Source organism: Biomphalaria glabrata, chromosome 1 (genome assembly GCF_947242115.1).
Source record: "Biomphalaria glabrata chromosome 1, xgBioGlab47.1, whole genome shotgun sequence".
Classification (NCBI taxonomy): domain Eukaryota; kingdom Metazoa; phylum Mollusca; class Gastropoda; family Planorbidae; genus Biomphalaria; species Biomphalaria glabrata.
Window position 1 is genome coordinate 10,211,243 of NC_074711.1, and position 23,272 is coordinate 10,234,514.

Sequence of the window (23,272 nt, forward strand, 5' to 3'; positions counted from 1 at the left end):
ATAGAAGTGCTAATTGATACAAGACACTTAGGGCGGTGAAACTAAATGCAAGTGTTGAAAAATGAAATTTAATACGTATAAAACACAAAATAAAAACTCAAGATTTGTTGGGAAAATATTTTTTATTATTTTTTTTGTTGTTCAAGGTTACATTAAAGACAGATTAGAAATCAGCTAAATAATAATTAAGAAGCGTCAGGTTTAAGTGGTTATAAATAATCACATCAATACAAAAAAAGCAAAAAAACTGAGTGCAGTAATACAATATCGACTGTACTCTCGCAATGTACACTGCTGCCCTTTTGGACATGTTGATTTTTATAACCTTGTTTCTTTACAACCATAAGAACACACAAACATGTTGAATACTAAATCAGTGCTCATCTTCGCCTGCGAAGGAGAAACATCCATCATATCATTCTTTCTACACCCTCTAAGTCTTGAGTACAAATTTTCTTTCTGATGTTCATTCTTGAGATTAATTGCTTTTTTCTTTTATTTACACACAAACAATGTCATAGACCATCTTGCACACACATACAACAAAATCAGTTGGTTCATGTGCAGGGTAAAAAAAAAAAAGTTACACCTTGTCTAAATACATTTAGTCTACATACATTTAGCTTATTATGGCATAATAGTAAACTGCCTATACTGTCTATCGGATATTACACAAATATAAATAACACAGACATTGACAGTATTTTACAACTGCATTGCTAGAACAAGACCTTGTTACAACAGAAAGATAAATAGCTGTCTGACAGTGAAGGGAGAGAACTACCTCAAACATTTGGCTAGGCAATATAGCTTGGACTCTGCTTTGATAAAGTGCAAACTTCATTTTGATTCAAGGATACTAGTTAACAAAAATAAATACAGATAATTCGTAAAATGCATGTTAGAAGGAATAGCTAAATTACAGAAAATACGAAAAAAAAAAAAAAGATTATAATCATGTATTTGCATAGACAACAATAAATATGAATTACTGCTCAAGCTTGTTATATTTCTTAGGACATGGAAGCACTATGTCTATGAGATACATTAGTTCAGCATACTTCAGACTGACATTTTATACTTGAGAAATCTTGATCAATATAGTTTTCCATTGGATTGATTAGTTCTAAGACAAACATCATAGTACAATATGGAGAAGTCAAACAAACAACTATGGACTTATAAATAGAAATGTCTGGTGAAATATTCCCATTGAAGGGACTGTACATAACAACCGGGATATCATCCTTTGATCTGGCGACGGAAACAGGAAGTCACTGTAGCACTAGCTACATCATAAAGAGCTAACAGAACAAACAAAAAATCTAGACTTTCTACATTTTTATTTGTTCTAGCATTTTCATTGTAGACATTTAGACATTTTCATAATGGATGGTGAACATCATAAATTACAATTACAGTTTGATAATGTCAACTTAAAAATGATCTTGCAAAGTTTGAAATTGATTTAACAATAAGTAATCTTTTTCTTCACTACTATTATTCTTTTCTTCATTATTTAAAAGGTAAAATTTTTAAAAAGTATTTTTAAAACGTGTTTGATAAATGATATAGGCTAGTGACCAATACCTTCCAGTTTCAATCATCCAGTGCATAATTGAAATAATAAAAGAATGGGGAAGGTAAGAACCACTGGGTTAGTTTGGTGTTTCGGATTCAGCAGAGAGTCAAATGTGGAGAGACAGTGAAATGAGATTCCAAAAGAAATAAATGTCGAAACACATTTTTTTGGTCTACTTTCAATACCTTCAAAAGAAATTTAATACAAACTTAAGAGCTAAAGAAGCCTGACTATCCCCAGTGGGTCTTAGAAATGCAATGATGACTGCCTATCCTGGCAAAAAAAAAAAATAAAAAAGATGAAAACCCCTGAGTTTCTGGGACATACATTGCAGCAGTAGTCCTTGAGTAGACAATACAAGACATCACATGGGACAAACTTATTCATACATCTTTCCATCTATTAATTCACTGATTCCAGAGTGATATCTAGCAACACAACTACACAATGTAATCTAGTAGATATAAATCTAGGTCTTAAAGATGAGTTCAATCCATTCACCATCATTGTCATAAATTAAAGTGGTAACTCAACTTATTAATTCTAAAGCAAAAAAACACAAAAAAACCCAAGCAATGTTGCAGTACATCAAGTAACACACATTCACAATAAGAACAGTTTCTTATAGATACTTTTTTATTGAAAGGAAAAACAAAATTAATTAATAAAAAAGCACAAGAAAATCTTATCATAACTATGTAATATTCTATGCGTGTAAGCGAACAAACAAGAGCTAAAAAATTTTTTTACTAACAATGTCATCAAGTTAAAACACTATGTACAGAGCACATACATTATATACAAAAGTAAATTAAGAAATAAATTATTTAAGTCAACAGAGGAACACAACATCTAGCTATCAATTAACAGTTTAGAAAATTGCAATGAACAAAATTTAAAGTTTTTTATATAACTGGTAAAATTTGGAATACTAAATATTATGAGTGACTAGAACAATGGATCTATGTATGTATAGAATATTTATTAAGGACTACCTATAAATTATAAATATGTGTCTACAGTTTTGAATCTCTTTGACAGTAAGTAATCAGAACTTATATACATGTCAGATATTCCTTAAGAAATGAAGATTATGTCCTAACTCAAACCTCCTGCAGGACAGCAGGGGATGGCAGCAGTTATAAATTTGAAAATAGTTAAGAAAAGAGAAAATGTAATGCAACTAAATTTCAATAACAAAAACTAATGGGATTTATTTCAATAATTTGTTTCTCTTTCTCAAGTTGCTTACAGCTAATTGTGTAAAAATACATATAGCCTTAAGCCATGTTATTTTCAACTTCAGGACACATTTAACTTGTTTGCTTAATTTAAGTTAGTGATTCATATTTGTCATTGGTGAGTTCAAGGGCATTTACACATGTTTTGTTTTTAAGTAGCTGATTCTACAATTACTTGTTAATGAATTATTATAAGTCATTTTAAAAATAGCAGATTAAGGTTAATGTGGATCAATCAAGGAATAATTATAGGATAAGATGGCTGGGGTCTTGGTTTTCTAATATTGTTTTCATATTTATTTAACTGAATAATATGCACTCATAGTTTATTGACATACCTCTGCCCTCTAACGTAAGTGGTATTAGTTTCTTTTCAAGATGATTTTTTGAACCATCTCATGTTAACAGATGCCTGACAATGTCAAACATTTGATATGACTTAGTGATGAAAAACAAGCATGTATTCTTTGATATCTATATAATCTAACAATTTCAATATGTCTGCCTGTATAGAATATTTGAAATAAACCAATGCTTGAATTCAATTATTAGCCTATTGAAAGCCCATTCATTTCCTTAGAGTTTGGCCAGGTCTTAGGGCAAATTACAAAATAGTCAGTCTAATATTACAATTAATCAATAAAATCATGTAATATATAACAAGGTTTCATAGTACATAAAAGTATAGAGGGAGAAGAGGGTCTAGGTTCAATTCAATTCCTTATTCATTTTCAGCATTTAGTGTCTAAAAAAATATTTAATTATGCAATTTGCTGACCCATTTTTTTAATTTAAAAAACAAATAGATAAAAGGCATAGAATTTATTTTACAATGAAAATGTTTAATTTGACCACTTCCTTGAACAAGACAGATTTTAAATGGGGATATGGCAAGACTGAATAATATGAAAGGCTTTAAAATGCAATGAACTTTGTTAAAAAAAAAAACAAGACTATTTTAACAAATCTGCCCCACACATAAAATCATAAATGTTTAAGGTAAGCCTACTCCTATATCCATGACTGTTAAGCATCAAAGTGAAAAACATATACAGTTATTATGAGCTACTGAAACTAATTACATTATTTTATTTTAAATGTCACAAAAGAAACTGTGGTACATACACACATATATGGACTTGTTCACTATATTTACAAGAAAAAAAAAATTGAATAGTAATATTTTTTTCTCAAGACAGCTTTTCACCAAATGACAAGAATAACATAAGAAAGCATAGCAATCTTAGTTAAACTATACAAATACATAATAGAAATAGTTCTTTTAATAAATATATAATAATCAAATGCACCAAAGTAACTTTTACTACTCTGAAAACTTCTAAATCCTAGGTTGATAATAAACAGCACACTATTATCTTTTATATGAATTTTTAAACACTGGGCTGATAAAAAGCAAAATGTAAACCAAATTGTATTGAAATAGAAGTTTTAAAATGCAATAAAATAATTCATGTAAGTTAGATGGTGTGTTTTTTTTTGGTGTTCAAGTCTACAGGTAAGAAATATTTTCCTAAGTTACCAGAAAATAATATTAATATGTAGCAAAGATATTTTATAAATGTATAAATGAAGCTAGTTTCTACATTATCAAATATAAAACACAACAAATGCTATGTTCCTAATTCAATAATACATTTTATATTACACTTTATACATTGTATTGTCATAAAATTAGATCAAGTCAAAGTGTAATACCATTCCAAATCAGTACCATTAAGGAGAATAATTTGTTCACATCTAGACATCTAAACTTCAATGATTAGGTAGACTGAAAGAAAATCATGTATTTACTGATATGCCATTTTAAGGTCACCGCTATAGCAATGTGGATAATGTGAAATGATGGAATACAATGCCAGTTTCGTTTCTAGTTAAAGATCATTTTCATAATACAATTTTGCATCCAATAGGTATACACAACAGGTTACCATAGCCAACTGTCATGACTCAAACACACCTTGTTATGTTTTGTGGGATAAGTTCAGTCCTATGTCATGACCACATTTTCTCCTTTCTATTAGCTAAGTTCAATGACAACTGCTCTGCATTCTTCTAACAGTATAATGCTCTCATTCTATCATCCAGTTTCTAAAATATGGTGTTCTCTACAAAGCTTGTCTAAGTTTATTAATAGGGAGTACATAGAGTATATATATTTATATAATATATGTATTTATATTGAGCAATAATTGTGGAAAGTTTAAGAGACGGCAGTTACCAAATAAATAGCTTTCTTAATCTCACTGAAATAACAACACAAATTCAATTTGCATGTTTGAAATCAGAATTATAACTACAATTGAACACTAACACATGTTAGATCTAATAGTGCTAACTCTAGTAAGACTTCTATACAAACTAACAAAAAAACACTTAACATTCATATAAACATCCATATCACAAGTGTTTGATGACTTGATGACCTCGGCAGGAAGATAGTATTTAGTATGCAGCCCTAATATTCAAACAGAAATCCTTTTTTAATGTAAAGTTTTTTTTGCTAAAGATTATTATAAATTTTATAATGCACGCGTTTCTAAATTTTAGATATTTTCTGATAGTTATAAAATATATTCAGATATCAAAATCAATTGCAATGAAAAGCAGTTTTAAAAAACATTTAATTTTTGCATGATAAAGCCCATAAATTTAAAAAGTTTTTATGAACACTGAGCTGTATTGACATACTACCTCCTTGCCTTTTTTATAGGTCAGTTAAATATCACATCCAAGCTTTGCATGCAAAAAACCATTTAACAACAACATAACAAGGGCACATCAGCCATAGTGTTTACAAGTTTATAAGCCAGATGGGAGGCAGTGTGTGTGCTAACTGTATACAGTAATCAGGTAAGACAAATTATCAGGAGATGGATACAGAAGCTGGGATTCACACACACACATTCTTGTCTTTTTTTGACAATGAACATTTCTATTCTTTGTGCCAAAAAGTAATTTTCTCAAATCTGCAAGAGTAACACAAACTCAATTTATCTCATGTTAATATAAAGCAAGAGATTTTGTTATTAATTTTTCTGTTTGGTAGCTAAAAAAAATAGTAAGAGATGTATAATGGGCTTAAAAGCAGCTTTCAAAATAAAAATATTTTTACACAAAATCAGGACGCTCATCAAAAGTGCAACCAAAGTGTTGAATGACAACCTTGGCTGCATAGCGACCACATCGCAAACATTCTGACAAGGGTTTGCCTTGCACCAACTGAGACAGAAAACCACCCACGAAAGCATCACCACAGCCATTAGTGTCCTTGATAAGTGATGGATCAATAGGATCAACTGGCATTTCTTGTACTTTCCCTTCCGTGGCAATATAAGTTGGGTCTTTGCCCTGGGTGAATATCACAATACGAGGCCGGTCAGAATTGACTTTAGGCAATGATGCTACCTCCACTGCTATGTCTTTGATTGTAACTGATTTCAAACCAATGGCTTTGGCTAAGGCTTGAGCTTCATCTCCATTCCCAAAAAGAATATCAATATGCTGCAAGAGACCTAGCTTTTGATCAGCAAATATATCACAGAGAAATGTGGCATGGAGGTTCATGACCAGAGTCTTCTTGACACTTGAGCAGTACTGGGATACATATAATACAGAATCTGGACTCACTGTAAGCAAAAAACCTCCAATGTAAAAAAACTTTGCTTTCTCAACTAAGGCCCAGTTCTCTGGTTTTTTTAAGAAGTCAAAGCTAAATTTTTGGGCAGCACCAAGTTCGGTGATGAGAGAGCGATCAAGACCCACAATGATTGCAGCACATACCCCTGTCTTCTCTCCCTTGATGACCTGGTACTGAACATTAACACCAACACCACGAGCATATTTCTCAAGGATGTCCTTAAATTTATCATCTCCTACTGCTCCCAAAAATGTTGTAGCATTCTTGACCTGAAGGAGCCACTGGGCTACTCGTATGCTGTTCTGGGTGGCACCTCCAGCAATAAAAGTTGGTTTATAATTCTTGACAATGTCATGGAAAATCTGATGCTGCTCTGGGGTAGCTAGCACTGCATTATTGGACAGAAGGCCATAGCGATTAAGAAGTTGTTCATCTCCATCAATACTGATGTCCAACAAAGGGTTTCCAATACCAAGCAAGATTCCTTCGCTGACTTTTGTCATTGTGCTAAAGCTTTTTGCTTTACAAAAATTATAAGGCAACTTGCACTTGACCTGAAAAAAAAAAGTTAAAGGAGTGAAAAGATTATTGTTTAGCAATTTTTAAGCAAATTTTGTTGGCAGGGCATATTTTTAGGTTAATTTGCTACTAGTTGACCTGGTTAGTAATCACAGGAACAGTAACTTGACCAAAAATACAGACATTCTTGTTTTGTGTTAGGTGGGGGCACTAGAAACTTAATAAATTCAATATTTCAAGGCAATTTAATTTGCTTAAGGTGGCTATCTAAAAATATGCCCTGTGTTAGCACCATTTTATAATTACTATTGTACCGGTTTCTATTGAATACATATTTTTAAACCCAATCCTATCTGACAACATATGTACAGGTAAGTCAGTAACAGATAGACATACTTCAACCCACCAAAATGCACTTTTGCAGAGGAACCAATTTAGTAGCACGATAAATCTTTTCTAGATAAACCTTTCCTCATCTCAACAAACATTCATAGCAAAAAGACCTTTTATAATACAACTAAGTTTTCAAACAAGGATAAAAAAAAGGTTGCTCACAACTAAAATATTAAAATGACTTCGATTGCGTCAATTTTTATTTGTAATTTCCATAGGCTAATGTCACGTAAGATAAAGCAGCAATTGCATTAAGTTTATTTTTAAGATTGAATATTTTCTAGCGCAGGTTATGTTTGCATGCTGTTAACAAGTATATTTAAAATGATGACAGTGTTTGGACATTACGAGAAGGGGGCAACAGGTAGTATTTAAAGACTGGCACATTCAGTTTCCAGAGGAGCAATGACTAGAGTCAAAGAATCTAAACTGAATTGTGTTGTACATTAATGTAGTCAGTATATTATTAAAGTGATTCCTAGTTCCAGAATAAAAGCTTTGTATTTATATAAAGAAGATTTTCGTTTTGAGTTTACACTTTGAAGTAGTATCTCCATCATCACAACTTTGAGAATTCTGAAATGATCTGATAGAAATGTCATGCTGTTTAAACAACAGAATCTCAACTCATTTTTATTTTTGGAACAGTAAAGAATACTTCCTTTTAACAAGTGAAGCAATACATTTCATTTGTACTATGGTGCCATTTCGGTCTCACTGGCATAGAGGAAAGATAGCTACTGAAAGACAGTTAAAGCGCTCTCACAAAGGCCACAAGACACACATTTGAGACCCAAAGAAAAGCCCTTATTGAAGACAAGTACAGTAGATGAAAATAAAACTTGAGACTGCATGCAAATAACAGCTTTGTCTGCATGAGATGCGAAAAAATATGCAGGTCGCTACTGTGTTTGGGTAGTCATGTGAAATATTCCACTCATCCTCTTCTGAATCGAATATATATAGCCATTATGGGGCCTGATAAGTTATTAGAAACTCTGATGAAAAGCCTTCTCCTGATCTCCTAAGATTAAATTATTACAACTGAAGTTTTCCTAGTGTTATGATTGGCCCATCACAGTGTTACTCTAGCTCTTACCAGCATTGATGTCATGCTAAGACAGATGAAGAGTTATCAGTAATTAGTCTTTCTTTGAGATTCTTTGAGAAGAGACTTGACAATGACAACCCAAGTCACAATGTAACACCATTTCATAACAGTTGAACATCAATGCTGTCAAACTACTCCACACAATGTAACAACATTTCATAACAGTTGAACATCAATGCTGTCAAACTACTCCACACATTGTAAACATGCTCAGAAAAATGCACCACAAAAGGGAAGAAACAAGAATCCTACTGTGTCTAATTAACTGCACTCTCATATAAGTTCAACTCTACCACATTGTGTTCTATCAATGGACTGCATGTCTTCACATTGTTGACATTGTGTTAAGAAACTGCAGTTATCAATGTACAGTGATCTTATGTCAGTTTGAAACAAACTCTCAGAAATAACATTTGACGATGAAAATGATGTAGACAAACCAAGGATAGTCTCATGACTTAAGTCATAACAGCATCATACTTCTAGCCAAGATAAGTTAACTAGATCTACTTCTTCTAAGTAGATTAGTCTCGATCGAAAAAGATTATAGATCCAGATACAATAACACTTAGAATTAGAAATAAACCTAATAGGAAGTTATTTACAATTAGTGATACTTTTCATTTCATGGAATATTTGAAAGTGCGTAAGTTTAATTAATTCACATTGAGCTATATTTGGCGCGGAAAGAGCTATTTATAGAGGTCAAAATGTGTACTAATAAAAGAATCAAACAGTTAAATGATAGATTTGAACTTGTGTCCTGACGTCCTGAGCTAGACAATGAAATTAATGTATACCGGTAAACTCAATATGTAAATGCTTAGCTAAAGAAAGTGTACTCTTTTTCATTAACCTAGAAATGTATTAATGAGCAGATGGAAGACTTGTATTGAATGTTACTAAACACGAACCCACCATTCCTTTCTTCTAGTGCTCATGGTATACAGACAAAGTAGAGATAGAGTACAAAACGTAAACATTAAAAACTGCATTGGAAGTTGGCCCACTAAACAAAAAAAAAAAAAAAACCAAAGTGGCAAGAATCAAGAAAACACGATTGTTTAAAATCAATTTTCTTGAAAAAAAAAGAAAAAAAGAACAGGAGTTGAACAGTTGCTAAAAGCTTTTCAGGAAACAGAAAATGTCATACGGTGCACATGTAGACCTACATCGATCTGGCTTTCGGCAGGTGTACATCTACTACAGTACCAGCCTGTCAGGAAGGTGTATGCATAGCGTGTCTCATTTGTCCACGCCTCCATGCTCAGTAGCGCTGCACACAGTCAAACACACACACACACACACACACAAAGTTAATTAGAAAATTTGACAGACTGGTTTCCATGGAAGCTAGAATGGAAGCTAGAATAGGCCTATACATTTTCCTCACGTCCTATACCACTATAAACTTGCTGAACTTTAAGACCTCGGTCTGGCCATAGGCACCAAACCCCAATTCAAAAATGATCATAACACAGTTTCCTTATGCTGATGATTGCGCTAAAACGACAGTTTCAGTTCGCCGCCAGAGAATTGCCTGTGGTCTGTAAAAGGACATTTTAATGCTGTACATCGCGTGGCTTGTATGGGAAGCAGAGTGTCTACCGAAGCATCCAAAATGTCAGATCAAAGCTAGCAGCACTTTTGACCACTTTCACGTGAAAGTTAAGCAGAAAAAGTCCCCTGACAACAATTCACGTCAACTGTAATGATTCTCACAATTTTAAAGGGTTCTGGGACCTGAGTGCTACGAACAAAGCATATCTACAAGTTTCTAGAACAACTCCACCAAAGCTGATTTTGCGATCCATTGTGGGTACAAGATAACAAATGGATGCTCTGATGAACGCTGGTGTTCGACGGTCTGGAGGTATGAGTAGTGTTCGACGGCTGTACTATCCGGTATAGAAAAATATTTAAGGCCATAAATATATGTAAACTATAAAAGGACTACGTCACAAAATATTTCCCAAGCCTCAACTTCCTTTAACAAAGAAGAAAAAAAGGCAGTAAGGCAATTTGTATGAGACATTTGAGACCCAAAGGAAACGCTACCATCGAAGACTGTGGCAGAAAGGGAAGAGATCTTGAACAGACCCCAAGCAGACAACAGTCTCTGTGATATGACTAAACATGTAGGTCACAGCTAGGTCTGCAAAGCGATGTAAAATGCTGCACTCTTCTTCCTTCTCGTTTGTGAGTTGGAGGATTCAGACTAATCCTTTATCTGACATGAACTGCGCAGTGGTTTCCAGATCAGGCAGCTCTTTCTGTAGCTTTTCTTCTAAAGAGAGTTTGGGAACAATTTCTTTTTTGGGCCTCTGGATAGAATATGCAGATCTTAGGACAAGATCTAGAAGTCAATGCTTTATTAACAATAGTCGATAGCGTCAGTTCAAAAGACTTGTTTCAGACAATAGGACATTGCTTTCATTTATCAAACAGTTGAAACGAGAGTGGGGTGGAGCAGAGGGCTTCTGACAGTCAAATACTGTAGACCTGCTTAGCCTAGTTAGAAATCAATAGTCGTGATTGGAATGCTCTCAGTTCAGTTCTTTCTGGCCCTGTCATTGCCCCCCCCCCCTCATAATTTCCTCGGCTTTTAAATTGTTGTCTCCCTCTATTAGTCACTCCAACTATTTGACAATGGCCACAGTTGCAGGCGATGTATTCTGTCATTTGTAGCTACGACTTCGTCGCTTCTTTAGATTTCTGACGCAGTAGGACGATACTTTGTGTATCTCTGCTCACTGAATTCTCGCGCTAATGTTTCTAAAAGCTAATTAACGTTGAACTCACCTACCCATACACAAAGAACTGATAATAATGCAATATTTAATCAATATGATTGTTTTCAGAAAAAAAAAAGTATTAAATCTTTCTCTCCTAACTGACGATACCAGCGTTGATTCCACCAGAATGTGGTAAATAATTACGGAGAGAAAGAGTTAAAAGATAGAGTTGTAATGTTGTTCAATCACGTGGCGATGTTTAATTTGTGTTTGTTGATGAGGAAGTGACTAATTTAAAAATATAAGTTTGTGTTAAAATGAGGGAAAAGGGATGCATTTAATCTTTTCTGAGATGGGCAACACGTGTTACGTTGATCACACACACACACACACAGAGAAAGAGAGAGAGAGAGAGAGAGGGAGTACTTATAAAAAAAATACATATTATGAACAAAGCTTATCTGTATGCTAAAGTGAATATTTTATAAGTAATCCTCTTTGCTTGTTTCTTTCTTTATTTTATTAGGTGGTTTTTGTTTTTTACAGCCTAAACACGTGACATTTAATTTTCCTTTCTATATTCCCTCGTGCGTTTTATTGCACAACATAATATTAATATGCCATACTATAATATATCTGAATAAACCTGCACATGTTGCGCTTCTGAAGATTTCCTATTTCTTTACCCTCAAAACTCTTTACAGGAAACAATTCTAGTTTAATCAAGCAACTCTAATCTTGGCTTTAATGATCAAGTTATCGTGAGATCACGCAAGAGACAAGTGGGGCAATTATTTACCTATGAAAGAGTCAGCAATGAAATTAGATACCTCAACATTTTCAGAAACACACACACACACACATTCTCCTGAAACGTTCCAAATCGAAATAAAGTTGCTGTTTAAAAGATCAATACAGTCACCGCGACCTTTTACCAAAGCAATGATGAAATAAAGTGTAGATGTCACATAGCCAAACATAGAACAGACTTTATTCCCAAGAGAATCAGATCTAATAGGATACAACTTACTGACAAGCATTTCTTTCTATCCCATGGAGTTAAGTTCTGTGAATATGATATTTCATATATCAACACCGTAGGCCTACTGTTGAAACACACACACACACACGCGCGTATCTAAACACTTAACATAGACACCTGTTAACGTCAGTTACTACACTTGCTTTTTTTTTTTCTGTGTAGGCTATAAAGTCTAAGTCATAGATCTAGAAATCTATAGATCTACATAATGCTTTAGGCCAACGTCGAGTTTCTAAATCTATATTTAGCCAAAATATAAACTCTAGTAACCCAAGAATAAATAAAAGTTGCCTGGTGTATATGGTGTATATTTTTTTCCCCAGAAAGTCTCTACCACCGTTGGTAGATCTAGTAGATTTAGATCATATCAGCCAGGAATTACATAGCTCTAGCTATATATAATACATTTAACTAACCAAATAAATAGCATTTTTAATTGTAAGCCTATAATATAAAAGATCTAGATTATCATATGTACTCTAGTATCTTGAGATTTAGAAAATGTTTTTAAAAAATGTACCCTGGATCTATTCTTCGCTGATAGTGATAACATGGATTATACAAGCTTATACGGGTTAATTAAATACAAGTGTTATGATACATTTACATATCTACTAGTAAAAGCCAAACTTACCTGTTGCGAGCAGGTTCCAGAAGAAACTGATGACTCCGTGGAGGTAAACTGGCAAGGTATCAGAATGCCAATTGATGAACTTCCCATCTTACACTTATCACTTGCAGACGTGAACTTCATGGTTATTAGTTCTCGCATTAGGCAAGGTTAAATCAAAATATTAACAAAACAATAAACAAACTACAAAACAAAACACTCCTTAGAAACGTTTGGGTTTCTGTGCGTGTGTGAATGTATTTTGAAAGAATCTCTTGAGTTAAAACAGCACAAGGAGATTTGTCTTCGAAAATTGGATGTCCAAAAACTCGTACTACCTTACTTGCCATTTTCGTGGCCTAGTCGAAACGTTCAGATCTGAATAACACATTTAAAGTTATCTGTAAATGAAACTAGAACTAAACTAATGCAATGTCCAGGTCACTTCTTTCCAGATTCAAACAATGTGGTAGATATGTATAAAAGAAATCAGACGCCCTAAGTTCCTACTATCCAATACAAACAAACAAAATGTAACTATTTCCAATGTCAGAGATCTATCCGATGCCGACAGCTGGGAACATGATCACAAAATCGCCGAACTGAAGCACTGACTGAACATAAGACTGTAGTGGGATGGTGTAGGTTAGTCGTCAGGCTACACACACCAGACTGCTCCACAAAATAGAATTTTGTGTATGAAAAGCTGCCTCCTTCAAAGTAAGTAATATTTATATTGAAAAAAAAAATTCTTCCTCAAAGCAGGGCGGACTGCCACAAGACCCAGTAACCGAGATACAGGGTTGACCTCATTTCGCGCTAGCTACGAACAGGCGTAAGTGGCCTTACTGATGGAGACGCGAGAGAGGAGGGGCGGGCAATACAATTGGTGCACGAGTCGATCGATTGACCTACTCACCGACTTTTCCAAAGCTAAAAAAAAAATAAAAAAAATATCAGTCCACTATTGGCCTAGCCGGTTTCTATCTTGACTGGATTTAAAGGAAGAAAAAAAAATCAAATAATTTGATTCCTGCAGGGGAATAATCAAGATCGATACAGGAAAAAGAGTAGAAGCCCTTGTCCCAGATCAGGAATGTAGGTCAGCCTATTTTTAAGCAGACGTGTGACGAAACAGTTTTGAGCTTGCAAACAGAACTGGTTAAAGTACACTGACCTACACTAGCCCTGTGCACTAGGCGCACCAAGTACAACTTTGGCGTAGTTGATGTAGACTTCAAGAGCTAAGTCTAGTTAGTTAAGCTTAGTGAAAACCAACACCTAATTTGTTAGCAGGATTTAGATTTAGATCAAACTTAAATTGGCCTAATGGAAATATTTCGTACAATTGTGACAAATATGTCGAAATACAAAATGTTAATAATTCATTTACTGTGAAAAACATTTTGTATGCCAAGATTATCTGCAAATCTTTATGCTGCTAATGTTTTGCTAGCCTAATGAAACTAACACCCACCCCACCCACATGCCATGATACAGAGGTCATAAATGGAGGATCCTTAAATTCAAGGAAAAAAAAAAGAAAGGGGAAATTCGTCAGCGCTTTTGTTAAATGCTATATTTAGAAACTAGGCCCTCTTTCAAAAGTCGCCATCTTGCAGCTGCACTTGTGAACGTAACAGACAACAACTAGGCCAACACCGTGCAGAATGATTTGAATTTCTAGGTTAATGTGACCTACTTTCGTCGCTAGACTGGTTTCTTATAAAGAGAACTTTCGCAAGTCGGAAAGAATCGCTATTAAAAATGGACTAAACGTTGCAAATAGAAGAATAGACAGATGAATGGATGAAATGGACAGATAGATAGATAGATAGATAGATAGATAGATAGATAGATAGATAGATAGATAGATAGATAGATAGATAGATGATTTTAAACAAATGAAGGATGAGTGGCCAAAAAAAAAAACAACAACATTTGACTGTCTATCAAGAGAGCTCGCGTTCGAATCCTGACTCAAGCAGAGTTGTGTTTGGTGAGCGCCTTTATAAAGGCAGCACGGAAACCTTCTCTCACATAACCCCTCCCCCAAAACAAATCGTTTCTAATTGACTATGTTATGTAAGCTAGGTCTCCTAATGCTTTTGGAATGAATACCGTACAGAGTAATTTGGTTTTTCTTTTCTCAAAACTACCTGATAAAGAACCTGACAGGATACTATCTAATTCTATATTTCTGTGCCTTTGGTGTATTTAGTTTTAGAACATAAGAGGTTTGTACATGGGTAATGGATGTTTAATTATTTCAAAGCAGGCATTCAAACAAAACTTTGTTTAAAAAAAATGAGAAAATTATGCAAAACGTCTTATTATTATATAGGTGAAATGCTTCCAATGGTTGCATCTCAAATAGTCTGATGATAAGTCCAGCTTTGGCTTTCACATATGGCTCAGATATTGGGTCCGGCGGAACTGTTACCACTGACAGAAGGGGTAAATGCGAGCAACTGGGGCCTAAACCAGCAAGCTTCGGGCAACCTTAGCTGGCTATCCGCCTAGAAAAAGGAAAACTCCAAATCTCCGCTCCCTTGCGGCTATACCCAAACAAGGACAAGGCTTCGGGAATAAACCCTTAGGCAGCATACAGCACACAGAGATACACTGTGGCAGAACCTGCGACGCTGCTGACTTGCCGTTCCTCTGGACACATCTGCTGCGTAGAGAGGGGGACTGCTTTGTGGGCAACAACGTTCGGGTCACATCTACTGCCCAGGAGTTTCGCCTCATTTCTTTGAGACGATTGAACGGCAACAGGTGCGGGGCACGACAGTTTTGTTGAAATCTGTGCTGGTTTACAAGAAGTCAAGTTTCCCTTTCAGACCTTGCGATCTATAGGGCAGATGATGTAAAGGTCATCTGTTTCTGTGGCCCACGTTTAACGAGGGTGTCATGTGGCCAGCACAACGGCCAACCGCCTTTACTTTTCCCCAAACTAATGTCATTAGAAGCTGTAAATACAACTTTTACCCACCGACTATGCCAGCTGGCACCACTTCACTTTTTTTTATAAAATTACAACACACACACGTGAGTACACTATAAAGAGCTGTCATGAAGCCTAACCCTATCACTAAACCAAAAAATTATTTCACACACAATCTGTTATTGTCATGAAAAGATTTTACTCCACATTTTTTTTTTTGGTTTGTGTCTTGTTAAAATGTTCAGAGCAAAATACGAAATACGAAGGACAAATGTTAAGCAAATGTTACATTTTAAAATGGAAATAGTAATAAAAAAGTTAAAATATACACTTTCTTCTAGACGTAAACAGACATAGATCTTATGTAAATTATAAAAAAAGTAAAAAATATTTGTTTCAAGTAAAAAGAATGGAGTAATTCAATGGCAGACATCTCCTGTGTGTGTCAACACTTCTAACACAGTGTTTCCCAAACTTTTTCCTTAACGGAACACTTCGCGCATTCTGAGTATTTAGCATTCTGAGTATTTAGCATTCTGAGTATTTAGCATTCTGAGTATTTAGCGGAACAGTTTGCTTATTTTCTTAGTGATTAATTCACGTTATGGCCTACTAGTTAATTATTCCAGCAGTTCGCGGAACACTAGGGTTCCGCAGAACACAGTTTGGGAAACACTGTTCCAATACATCAGATTATGAAATAATGAGGAGTCCAAATAAGTCAATGCTTATCAACAGTGAGCAGGAAGTAAGCCATACAAGGAAAATAGTATAAACAGAATTAGTTTGGGGGGGTGGGGGGCAATTTAGTCTTTTTGCTTATTATTCTTATTTTTTTTTAAGAGGCAATACTTCTTGGCCAGTCAGTGTGGTTCTGTGTAAAGTATATATTTAAGATGCATTTATGAGAGAAAACAAAAATGGGTGAAGATGTATAATAGGCTCAAAAGATCTGGCTTTAGAATGGATGCTGTTTCTAAGACTTTAAATGACAAAAGCAATGTTGTAATGGATTTTTGGTTGGGTTTTTATTTTTATGTTGTTTTTTTAATTAGACGTACAGATTTAAACATGATACAGACATCAAAAACATAAATGGTAGTTTTTCCAGACTGGCTGCTTAAAAAAAAAATTAACAATGTCCTTTTCAAAGTTACCATCACATTAAATGATTTTCTTTCATCTCCCAAAATGACTTAAAAATCAATAATAGACATAGATAACAACAAAATATTAGAGATGAAAAGGTTTGCCAGCTAAAGCCAGATAAAAAAACTTGAACTCTGATCATTGTTTCTTTAAATAAACTACACCTTGATCTATGTGTGTACTATACTTTTGAACCCACCCTCCTCAGTTTGTTCAAGTCAACAAGTCACCTAATCATCAACTCCTTAACTGGAATACTATGAACTGAATTATTTTTTTTTACAATGCTTCTCATCTGGAAAGAATTAGGTCAAGTGTCTATAAGATTACAAGCAGGTGATGCAATGCACACACACACACACACACACAAAAAGACTCAGTATTAAGTACTATCAAGTATAAAACAAATGCTGCTTTGTTGGATGTTTTTCTCTGGCTAGGCCTGCTCCCAAAACATATTCCTAATTTTTGAAAACTCCAAGCAATGCTATGAGTAAGTGGTGTGGGATTATGTTGTAAGTGTTATGAAATGCAAAAAAAATAATTATTTAAGAAATATTATGAAATGTACCATACTAAGGACCTAAAAGGAAAATCATGTCTATTTTTAATTTTAAATCATATTTATGTTAATTTTGTGTAGTAAATAGAAAGACATGCACCTGTCTGAGAATCATTGTCACAAAATCAGAAATAATTAAACGTGTTAGGGAAACAAAGAAATGAATGTATTTTTTGTATGCAATTACAAGCAAACATGCAATATATCAGCATTTTTCAACCTGGGAGTGCTCAAAAGTAAAAAAAAAAAAATATTTAATCACAATATAAGTATAATACACTGAAGTGGTCTGTAATCTAAACACAATAATGTATGTGTGAGACAGAGTGAGCAAGAACCAATGCTATGAATATGATATATCTTGAGTAGACACTGCACTACTTTACAAGAACCAATGCTATGAATATGATATATCTTGAGTAGACACTGCACTACTTTACAAGAACCAATGCTATGAATATATTTCTTGAGTAGACATTGCACTAGTTTAGTCTCATTAGTATGATTTGGTTTTAGCTTATTATACATCTTCACCCATTAACAAAAAGAGAGAGTGAGCAAGAACCAATGCTATGAATGTGGTATATCTTGAGTAGACACTGCACTTGTTTACAAGAACCAATGCTATAATATGGCATATATATCTTGAGTAGACACTGCACTAGTTTAGTCTCTTTAGTATGATTTGGTAGTAAACAAGGCAAAGGTTAAAAGTCTAAACTAATTGATAGAGATCTTGTATTTAGATTTACAATATTAACACCATTTACAATGCAGAATATTAAAATAGGTGCAAATTTATGATAAACACCCAAAAGAATGATAAGAGATTGGATTTTCAAAATACCAATTAAAAGCATTTATATGTAAAGAAAAAAATCCAAAGATACTAGTTAATAGACATAAAGACTTACCCTATCACCTTTAAATATTTTCCACTCTGACTCAGGGATAGGTTCAATAAGTTCTGTTAATTGTTTTCCTGGTAAGTTGGCCTCTTTTGCAGCATCTGTCCATGGGCGATTTTCATCATAAATCCATTTTCTCTTTCTTAAATGCCTCCAGCCCTGAATAGGCTTATAAAAAGATACTCCAGATGCCTGAGCTATTTCACGCTCAACATATTTTTTAAAGTAGCCACTGACTACTAGTGTTAGCCTCATGATTGATTGATGAATAGTCTGGTGAAAAAAAATAAATTTTTAAATAAAAATTTAAATGGGAGATAAATAAATGATTAATTAACAACATTAAAGGGTAAAAAATTATGAATGTTAGCAGAATATTTTATATAATTACTGAGGATATGTAAAGTTCCTCTTATAAACACTTCTTAGCCCAATAATGGAAAAAAAAACACTTTACAATTATAGTCTAATAGTTAAACAGATTACATTTTTGCCAAAAAATCAGAGACAAATGCAGCGTTTAGAAAGTTTCCATCTACTGTAAATATCCATCTTTCCCTTTTATATAATATAACTAACACCAATAGGTGTCGTATTAACTGGCAATGTCAAAATGAATGATGTTTTTGTTCCTTATCTCAATGTGATGGAGGTTCACCAGAAAACTCTAGAACTCAAAGCTTAATTCGTTTCAATATAATATATAATATAAACCAACAGTTTTTCCCAAAGCGGTGATTTAATATATACTAAGTCTAAGGCTTCTTTATTGATCCTTACGAAAATTTGTTGTGATAACAAGGACTCTTTTCTCATATAAAGACAACACAACAGAAAAATACACATAAATACAACAGACACAACATAAAGAGTTCATTCAGCGACTACACGCAGAACTGGTTGTCTCATAGAGTAGAAATGCCACTAAAAACTCTGAACCTATTTTCGAATTTCCTCCACACTTTAAACAAATCTAGCAACCCTACGTTAATCATGTAAACAAGAAACTAGGGACAGCATCAGTCTGTGTTTAGAATCACTCTAGATTTTAATCTTTTCATTTTTAATTACTTTAAAAAATGTAGATTTTACTTGAAATGTTAAAATTATTAAAATTTAATAAGGAAACTTATTGTTCCTTTAGGTTAACAAAAAGACAGGAAAATTTCATGTGTGGAAATAAGAAACTATGAACTATAAACTATCAATAACTACAATCCTATTTTCCTCAATACAAAATGCTAATTTAAAGCATAGCTCCCCTTTCAGACCTTACAATCTATAGAATTGATGATTGTTGATGTATAGGTCATCTGTTTTTCTGGCCCACAGTTAACGAGGGTGTCATGTGATCAGCACAATGACTAACTGCCTTTACTTTTCCCTAACTTATGTCAGGTACCTAATAGAGCTTAGAGATTCAGAAATTAAAAATCCCACTCTTCACCAGAATTCAAACCCGGGTCGTCTCGTGTCTAGAGCTTTACCACTAAGCTACAGCACCTCCTCATTTAAAAAATGATTGCTTGCAATTAATAACATCTGATGCGGAACAATAACAATAATATGTATATTACTCCAAAGACATTTGATAAGTCTGATGTAAGTTAAGAAAGATGGGTACCCCTCTAGAATCGCCTTGGAAAAGATGTCTAAATTTGCTGGCCTTAATCAATTCATAGCAATGGTGGGCTATGAAGGCATGCTTAACTGTGTTCAAGACAGCAGTGACTACTCTAACCCTTTTCCTGTCACAAATGCTGTGAAGCAAGGCTGTGTGCTGGCTTCATCATAATTCAGTAAAATGTTCACAGTCATGTTAACAGATGCCTTCCATCAAGAAAGCATTATTGTACAGATCAAAGTCTATAGCACAACACACAGATTAATGGCAAAGTCAAATATGACTGCATTAGAGATTGTCCATTGGTCAATGACAGCATCCTCAATTGAAGCACATTATCAAAAGAATATATATTCCTCTTTACCAAGGTTTGCAAAAATTTAGGCATGACCATTAATATAAAAAAAGATTGGTTCTGCATCAGCCTCCTGTTAGTACAGTAATCATGTAATTTGAAATACTTATAGATGGACAGAAACAAGTGAAGATAAAAAAAGGTCTGTCTCTTTGGGAAGTACCATATCAATCTGCATACTGCAATCTATATAACATGGTAGACTTCCATATTACACATGCTAAAAGCAAGTTGAACAAAAAAGACTCATTATGCCTAAATTAAAGTTAAAGGTTTACAGGGATGAAGTTCTTCCATCTAAGCTTCAGATTCCTGGACTTCATATTCCCACTACATCAAATGTTTGAATTCTTTCCATCAAAGCTTAATTCACAGGTTTAATTGTTTGATCCCATACCAGTCTGTAAACATTTTTTTGGGGTGGAATCTTGATGGCCATCTGGTCTGTTTACATAGTCCTGTGTTACTGCTAGATAAAGTTGAAGCCCCATTCAGGACTATCCATTATTTCACTTTGCATATTTAATTCTGAATTCACCATTTTCTCTTACTAAAATATTGAACCTAGTGATACCATAATATTGCACGTCACAGATGAAGAGTAACCATACCATAGCAAAGAGGTCTCAACAATGTTGGGATGTACATGCAGTCTGTATAGATGGCAGTTGACTTAATTGAATTAATTAATTTTTATGGGAAACTGCAATGGAAAGTGTCTCAAGTGGGTCAATACAAGAGATATATATTCTCAAGAGCTTCCTCAACCAATTCTCCATTGTCTGCATCTTCAGTAGTATCTCCTCAAAGTATTCAGCCCATCTCTCAATTACCCTACTCTTTTCTCTAATGGCTCACCATCTCTATTCTCACACGTGTGATCTAGTTTGAAATCCATTCTTTTCATCTTTAATTTTCATATACATGGCAAAGACATAGATCTCCCTCTAGGTTCTCAATCAGAGTAAATCTTGGACTTTTTCCATTCCTGTTTATTCTTTCTCACAACTTTTGTTGCCCTTCTTGCTTAATTCTATTGCTGTCTGGTGTTCCTAGTTTCTCTCTGTAGCATTATGATTTGAGCATGGTTTTTCATATCTCTATAATTTGTCTGCATTAGTCATCATACCATTTGATTCTCTTATTCTTTCATGACTTCTGATGTTTTTTGCCATAAGTAGAACCTTTGTAAGTTCTTTACTATCATATTGTTGTGTATGGTACATATTCTTTGTCTTAGTTAAGGTTTTACTTGTAGGTGGTCTGAGTCAGCATCTGCTCCTCTAAAACTTCTTACATATAAAATATCAGATCTTATCTATGAGTATATGATGTTTCTGATTCTGGCTGTTGCCATTAGGTGAGATCCAGTTTACTTTGTGAATATTCATATGTTGAAATTTAGTGCTGCTGATAAACATTTCTTTTCCTGATGCAAAATCACTTATCTTATGGAACACTAAACTGAAGGGAAAAGTTTTTTTGTTTGTTATAGAGAAAACTTTTATTTGTTGAAGTATTGATTAGAGATTCCCCCTTTACAAAACAATTAGATATATAAGATAATCATTCAATAACATCAGTTAGGCCAGGTTCACATTTAGCTTCACCTTCACCTATCTCTTAGTCTGATGGACCATTGGGGCACCACACAAGATCTGTCTACCATCTTTTTCCTTTTCTATCTGTCCTTTGCCTTTGATTAAATTTCATTCACTCTTCTTCCTTGTACTGTTCCCTGAAGAAAGGTCTTTGTGAGCCCTAGGGACCTTGTGATGCGGTCATAGAGTTTTTGAGTTTACGTTTCTTGACATTGGTTAGCAGGTCATTGTGGGTTCACTGTTTCTTATCTCTTCATTTGTGATGCGGTCTTTGTAAGTGACACCTAGGATTTAACTTCATAACTAATAATAATAAGGCTAGCCTGCGAGTCCAAAGATTAGTGAGGAATGCAATATTTCCAGTGGCTGCGCAGCCCCAGCTGTGACCTACATATTTTGCGACACCCAGGGCAAGCATAACCATTGTCCGCAGGTGTTCGATTTAGATTTTCTTTGAGCCGTCTGTACTCGGCAGCGGTTTTCTTTTTGTCTCAAATGTGTATCCCAACTAAGGTGTCTAGGTGCCTAAGTTGGTCTTTAAAGCTTTTACGTGGGGCGCCTCTGTTACGTCGACCACCACCATCTTTGTAACTATCAGTTCATCTAATGCATATGAATGTAACAATATAACAATGTCATGTAATTAATGTGATTAACAATGTAATTATAATAACATTAAATAAGTCTCCATATCCTGTCTTATCAAGTCGTTAGTCGAACTAACAAAACTACATGCGAACAAAACTGCTCTTCTTTTTGTATCGACAGAGATAGAGTTGACCAGTTGTAGTTGTTGATAGTTTGTAATTTTTGTAATCATAGTTTCTGATATTCTTTCTAAAAATATTGAAACCTGCCTTTTTAACTACCTGAGCAGACCACTTTGAGGGCCGATTTTTAGTTTTCCACACAAACTGCCTTTGTAAGTGAGTAAGTCACTAAGTGATGTACGTGTAACGTAACCTTGTTTAGTAAAGTTTAGTATTTAGTTAGATTTTGATTTTTTATTATTAATTTTTTAAAAAATAATTATTAATTAATTATTTATTATTATCCCCCGATCCGTCATCTTTATATAGCTAGGCGAAAAAACGCGGAAGTGTGAAAGTAAAAAATGACCGATAAACTTGAGATTGCATTTTTGACTTTTTTTCACATAAACCACACTTGCAAATTTAGTACACTTTTGAATGATAAGAGAAGATTTAAACTTGTTTAGTACACTTTTGAATGAA

General features: G+C 34.1%; 2 protein-coding genes across 7 annotated transcripts in view; both read right to left on the reverse strand.

Annotated features, from left to right (window-relative positions):
* LOC106073831 (probable 39S ribosomal protein L24, mitochondrial) overlaps window positions 1-23,272 on the reverse strand; it is a 32,879-nt gene that overhangs the window by 6,690 nt on the left and 2,917 nt on the right. For all 3 annotated transcript variants that reach the window (XM_013234479.2, XM_013234478.2, XM_056021185.1), the window contains exon 2: window positions 18,464-18,730. In XM_013234479.2, the coding sequence (XP_013089933.2) occupies window positions 18,464-18,712 (249 nt within the window). In that variant the 5' untranslated portion in view covers window positions 18,713-18,730. The remainder of the gene's footprint in view (window positions 1-18,463; window positions 18,731-23,272) is intronic.
* LOC106073830 (uncharacterized) lies at window positions 104-14,672 on the reverse strand. 4 transcript variants are annotated; one of them, XM_013234476.2, is made up of 3 exons: window positions 12,916-14,672; window positions 12,270-12,305; window positions 104-7,035 (listed from the first exon to the last, which is right to left on the reverse strand). In XM_013234476.2, the coding sequence occupies exons 1-3, from the start codon at window positions 13,051-13,053 to the stop codon at window positions 5,953-5,955; spliced, it is 1,257 nt and encodes a 418-aa protein (XP_013089930.2). In that variant the 5' UTR covers window positions 13,054-14,672; the 3' UTR covers window positions 104-5,952. The 4 variants fall into 4 exon arrangements, with proteins under 4 accessions (XP_013089930.2, XP_013089931.2, XP_055877151.1 ...); XM_013234477.2 differs by lacking the exon at window positions 12,270-12,305 and having other exon boundaries at window positions 12,916-14,633; XM_056021176.1 differs by lacking the exons at window positions 12,270-12,305; window positions 12,916-14,672 and adding an exon at window positions 8,757-9,557.